The sequence below is a fragment of the Musa acuminata genome, chromosome BXJ2-8 (assembly GCF_036884655.1).
Source record: "Musa acuminata AAA Group cultivar baxijiao chromosome BXJ2-8, Cavendish_Baxijiao_AAA, whole genome shotgun sequence".
In the NCBI taxonomy this organism is placed as follows: domain Eukaryota; kingdom Viridiplantae; phylum Streptophyta; class Magnoliopsida; order Zingiberales; family Musaceae; genus Musa; species Musa acuminata.
Genome location: NC_088345.1, coordinates 32,395,955 through 32,401,954, shown reverse-complemented (window position 1 = coordinate 32,401,954; position 6,000 = coordinate 32,395,955). Strand labels below are relative to the sequence as shown.

The following is a 6,000-nucleotide window of genomic DNA, read 5'->3' as shown; positions in this document are numbered from 1 at the left end:
TAGGCTCCCAAACTCGAGAAACGAAAACCTAGAAAGCAACAAATTTAGGAGAGGACGTCTTTAGCCACTAAAGGTTCTCAAACTAAAAATACATAATACCATTGACACTTCTAGTCTTTGCCACTAGCTTGGTCATAATAAAAAATATATAGAAAAAAGCAGGGTGGACTCACATGCTCCAGTGCAGGCTGCAGGGTGGACTCTAGTGTCAACTCCACATAATAAACACTTTCGAAAAAAGTTGCAGGTATACAATTGCTTCTTGTGATCTGATTCAGTGTTTGTTTCACCACAGTGTGTTTAGCGGTCTGCTAATTACGGGTTTTTTAATACATCTGTAGTTTAGAAGAAAGCAATGATGTTTGGTAAAAAGACAGAACTTTGGTAGTTGCAGCAATAATCTTTTGGGCAGTTTATTGAATACTATATGTGTGATTTTTTGGTCAGTTTTGGATAGTTTATGGAAGACTGTAAGTTAAATTGACAGTGTTTGTTTAACACTATAAATTAAATGTATTGTAGATTATTTTAGAAGACTATAAATTAAATGGTTTGATGTTTTTGGAAGATTATAAATGTTTTGAACAGTTTTTGGTGTTTTGCAATGTTGATGTTTTGGGAAGATTGTTAAATGCAGCAGTAGGTTTTTGGGTTCCAAACATAACGATCAAGTTGGGTCTTGTATTACAAATTTCGTTATTGGGTCACAAATTTTATTGTTTTCGATCACTCGATACATATAATGGTACATCAAATTGTGTTATTGGATCTCAACAGAAGTTCATGTTGTATTCTGGTACATCATACTTGTTTTCGTTCTGCAGTCTGGTATTGTTGCTGCCAATACTGTGCTTGAAAATGACTCTAACCTGTTGAGGAATCCAAAACATATGGTTCAATCATTGATGGAATGTGGAGCAAGACTTCTTGACGCTAGATTTCTTCAAACTTATATCTCGAACGTAGGTGTACAAGTTTAGTTACGGAAACAGATTCATATATCATGGATGTCAGAATGCTAGTTGCTTACTGGTGCTTACAGTGATGTTTACTTGGTTTAAATCTGTAGTTGTAACAAAGCATTTATTAAGTTGACATAACCTGCCGTTGTACCAACATAATCTGGGTGAGAAAGGAAGATACTGACCAGTTGAGGAATCCAAGTCTAATTCTGTACCCACATGCACTTTACAGCATGAGCTTGGAAAGAACAAAGTTAAGTTTTTGATATATACAATTATAATCCAAGTCTAATGTTGTTGTATTTAGCACTACATAATACTGCATTGATACGTACATAATACTACTGCATTCACCAATTTAACAAATCATTCAAAGCTGTTGCTGGCCGACAAATGATCAATTTGCCTCAAAGCGTATTGCATTAATGAAGTATCCATTCATTGTATTTCATCGAGAGTACAACATTCAGATACTATCCAAAATTTATAACTACAAAAAGACCTGGATATAGAACTTATGAACTAAGAAATAACCCAACCTAGTCCAAGACAACATTTTAAAGCTTCTGAATTGATGATGCAATCATGTATGCCTCTTTATTTGAATTGATGATGCAATCCAACAAATGATCAGAGCTCCCCAGTATAATTTCTCCATTGATCTACTTCTGGCTAACCCCACTTCAAGCATTTTTACTGTTCACAACAGACCTAAAATTACTCTCTTTGCTCATTCACACATAGATGGATTAATCCAAGCAAAGAATCGGCATTCCTCAGGTTTTGTTACACCATAAACAAGTTCCTCGTCAGCATCCCCCATATTCAAACATAGGTGGATCAATAATTTTCAGTAAAAAAAATACATGTATACAACAAACAAAGATAAAATCATTAGAATGACAAAAATATAATTGGTTGTCCAACTCACGTGTAATTTGACACGAAGCAAATCTCTGTCCAGGGTTCTCCTCTGTCCACCTCACCATAAATCACATGTCATAATAGCATAATACATCAGTATTTGAACTCAAACTTGAGATTGCAATATTGTAGAGGATAATTTATTAATTGTGAAGAAGTTTACTACAAACCCTAGGAGAAAGATTTGGGAAAGAACAGTGAGGAGTCAATGAGAGGCCATTCAATCAAAGTCAATCACCCCTGGTATCAATGGGTTAATGGGGTGAAATGATTGTTTTGTACTCACTTAATCGTCAAATTAGCACATTATGTCACGTGTAGAAGATTTCATTAAAAAAAATTATTATTATTAAAAATTAGATAAATTATAATAATTTTAAAATTATCAAAATATCAATATAACTCTTAAAAGTACAAGAACCATGAGACCCAACTACAGGAGAAAATATGTAATTGGCTTTACCATCAGGCATAACATCATGGATTTTAGGCTCTCTTTAGCTTCCTCCTATAGAAACCACCAGAATTGGGATTCAGAATGCAGGCACAAGAAATCTTGTATCATCTTCGTGCTGATGTATCCATGAACAAGACCAAAGAAGAAATGAAGGGCAAAAACAGTTCAATTTCCTCTGTTTACGGCATCCTCATGTTAGAGTAAATCTTGCACTTGTTTATGACAGATTAATGATCACTAGACTTGGGAGAAGCAATTGAAGCACTTCCAGTACTCTCATCAAGGAAGGTCATGGGGAAATCTTCGTCGAAGGCACAGCTCAGGCCATAGCCATATGCGATGTTGATACCCTCAGCCAGTGGCAAGAAGAGATCGGAGTATCGGGCACTGCCGACCACAATGTCTGGCACGATGGAGTCAAAAATCCCCTCATCTGCAGGTGCGACACAATGCTCTGCACTTCCTGTCTTTTTCGCCCTAATGACCTATAAAACAGTGTGCCAGTGCAGAAAGATCATGGTGAAGAGAAACCAATCGAGGCTGGGGAAAGGAGCATACGTATCGGTCTTTGCTGTCATCCTTATATATCAAGATAAAATCTCCAAGCTGAAGACAGTTCTTCTTGACGTAGTCCCCTTAAAAATGAATTCAAACACTGATCAAGTTCGAATAGGCACATCTGTGAAGCAGCTGAGGTCTCAGATGGTTGGGTTATTGTTTGTGAGGAGGAGCTCACCAGTGTTCTCCAGTACGTACATCCTGCTCCTATTATTAGGCCAAAATCTGTTGAAGATGTGAAAATGTGAGATGCTATAACAGATGTAGATTTATGGAGCCAATGATGTGAACAATGACCAACTGGGAGAGTACAGAGGTTCACCATCACAAATTTTTGATTACTTCTTAACAAGAAGAAGAGCCATTCCTGGAGAAAAATAAGTAATCAGAAGCCAGCATGCTTATTATGGATTCTGGCTAGCTAGTATCTATGATGATTACTTGTGTTTTTACATATATATCATTGTCATCAAACAGAAGGGAAACACCTATCTTTTTTCCGGAGAATATATATTAGGGTTGGTCAGTATTTAAGATTCTACTCCTGAGGAGTAATAATTAGATTATAACTAGTTGATGAATTAGAATTAGAATTTAGATTATATGTAAGAAGAGAAAGTCTTTAGTGAATTATGATTTGTTTTTATAAACACACCATATATCTTATGATTTTAGTGAAAAGAAGAAGCATAGAGAAAGGTATTATGGGTGTTCTAGATTTTCTCTGGAGTATCTCTAGATTTTAGTGAAAAGAAGGGATATGGGTGTTCTAGATTTTCACTAGAGTATCTCTAGTGAAAAGAAGAAGCATAGAGAGGATTGAGAGAGGAGTTCCACCACATTTATATGAGAGAGTACATTAGAGAGGATTCTGGTATTGGGATTATATTAACTCAAAGCAAAGTTATTCCTTGTTGATTTTTAATATATAGTGACGAATTTGTTTTCTCTATGAATATAGGTAGAAAGTGCTAAACAACAATGTAGATCTTGTGTCGGCGTTTTTGGATTTAATTTCCTCTCCTCCTCGACAGTAAATTCACTGCGCACCTTCATGTTGATCAAATTGGATGCGATTATGCAAAAGTGCAGAACAAAATATATTTTGCAAAATGCATGAAATAAAAACTCAAAAGAAGCTTAAATAGCTGCATGAGACCTGTATTTGAAGGTCCAGGCTTGAAGGTTGTCCGGATCATCCATGTTTATCATAATGCCTTCCCTGGATGTCAGGCAGGGAAGGTGGGCCTCTGCTTCTTTCTGGAAATTGTTACAAGAGGAGATAGATGATGCATAATTTTAGCAATTTGGAAAAATATTCGGAGAAGCTATCAACAGTGTAGACCTTTGGCAGAACAATTCTTCCGAGTTGGCTAACATCACTGTTTCTGAGCTCCTTTTGCAGAAGAAATCTCAACCCACCCACAGCTTGCTGAAACAAAGATGAGCAAGAATCTCAAATCTCTGCAGGAAGTAGTAGACACTCATAATTTTCAAGTGAACCTTACACCAGGATCAAGGGCTGGCACTCTCAAGTCCAGCACGGAGCCCTGATATAAGGACATGCATAATCCATTAGCCACTTTTCTTATAAAACTTTACATGTTTCAGCAACATTGAGAAAGCAATTAGCAAAGCTAGAAAAGGCCAAAACCATAACATGGAACCAAATATGAAAGGATAAGAATAATTACAAAAAGAATAAAAAAGTAAAACAAATATCATAACCTATGTCATGGGACTGCTAATTCACTACAAAGGTAAAGTTCATCTCAGGTGAATATTTTCAATTGACACAATCAGCATAAATGAAATGAAAAACCTGAGGGCAATACCCAAGTCTATTCAATTTGAAGCCAACAAATAAATAGATTAAATCCTGATATAGGAACAAATTCGGATACTTGTATTCTTCCAACATTAGATTGAAATTCATAGTCATCACAAAGAAATGTGATACCAGATGTGTTTGTGTATGTTTGTATGAGGGTGAAAACATAACAGTATTAAGCATAATCAGGTTACAACTGAAGATTATATTTCTAACAATGTTAAGAACAATGACTGAGATCAAATTGCTCATTGATCATCATCACGAAAAGAACAGCAGAAACTTCGAGACTATTCATCAGTTATCTATTATACTACTTGACATTTCTATTAGATTTTTCTTTGAAAGGAACTTTTCCGTAAAGCCTACCCACATTGATCTCTTGTTCTGCATGAACATGGAAATGAGAACATTTTTCTCTGTTAAACGATATGGAGTCATTTTCAACACACAGAACAGTGAGATGCAGAGCAGATAAATCGCTTGCAACATCTAAAATTTTCATGATAGAGAGGGAGGGACGCGATGGACGGCCAAGATGGCGCATGCAAATGCCCATATCCGTCGAGCTCGTCAACCATCACGTGGTTCACGACGATTTAGACGTCGAACACCTGAAGAGAGTAGAGAAGAGGGTGGTGACCGGAAGGGAGGAGGCTTACAGATGCAGCATCGGCGTCGGCTGCTGCAACGCGACAACGGGGCTTTCGGCCGTGCTGCTTGGCGACCATCTTCCGCCGCCGTCTCGCACGGTGCTTGGCGACCACCACCTCCTGCTGCTTGTTGATCCCCGCCATGGCAGCTACTGAATGGCGACCGTCACTCAGCTAGTGGCTGGTGGTGATGAATACGAGAAGAAGGGGTTGGTTGAGATACATACAACAAGAGGACAGAAGGGAAGACGAAGGAGGGGTTGGGAGATGGAGAGATAAATGGAAGAGGATAGCAGGGCGGAGATGGGGAATAGGTTCGTGAGTGGTGAATTCTTCTGAGGAAGAACGGCCAAGTGGCGGAAGGGCTCTGACTCCTCTGCACCGGGAATCAATCAATGACCTCTTTTCTCTGCGCTCCGCCGCGCTTACACTCGTCCATCTCCCCTTCACCAGCTAGCTGCGGTCAATAGACGAAGGAGAGAGAACGGGAAGAAGATAAAAAGGATCAGTGCAGCTGGGTTCCCTAGATCAGCACCCCTCGTCGTTCATGGCTTCAATGAGTAATGACGAATCCGACCCGAGGGGGAAAGAGAAAGTGGAGGGAGGCCTCTCGAA

At 38.4% G+C, this 6,000-nt stretch overlaps 1 protein-coding gene across 1 annotated transcript; it reads right to left on the bottom strand.

Moving 5' to 3' along the window:
- Positions 1-2,570: 2,570 nt before the first annotated feature.
- On the bottom strand, positions 2,571-5,529 carry LOC103994893 (B3 domain-containing protein LFL1-like). The gene is made up of 7 exons (XM_018830255.2): positions 5,395-5,529; positions 4,410-4,451; positions 4,247-4,333; positions 4,061-4,161; positions 3,080-3,126; positions 2,902-2,978; positions 2,571-2,828 (listed from the first exon to the last, which is right to left on the bottom strand). Exons 1-7 carry the CDS (start codon positions 5,527-5,529, stop codon positions 2,571-2,573), a joined length of 747 nt encoding a protein of 248 aa, XP_018685800.2.
- Between the last annotated feature and the right edge of the window lie 471 nt (positions 5,530-6,000).

What these genes read in the sequence shown, in the direction of transcription:
- LOC103994893 (XM_018830255.2), bottom strand. Translation starts at nt 5,529, where the DNA reads ATGGCGGGGATCAACAAGCAGCAGGAGGTGGTGGTCGCCAAGCACCGT. An exon ending in GAAGAATTGTTCTGCCAAAG is followed by an intron (nt 4,162 to 4,246) that starts GTCTACACTGTT and finishes AACAATTTCCAG; the next exon opens with AAAGAAGCAGAGGCCCACCT. An exon ending in GTACGTACTGGAGAACACTG is followed by an intron (nt 2,979 to 3,079) that starts GTGAGCTCCTCC and finishes TTCATTTTTAAG; the next exon opens with GGGACTACGTCAAGAAGAAC.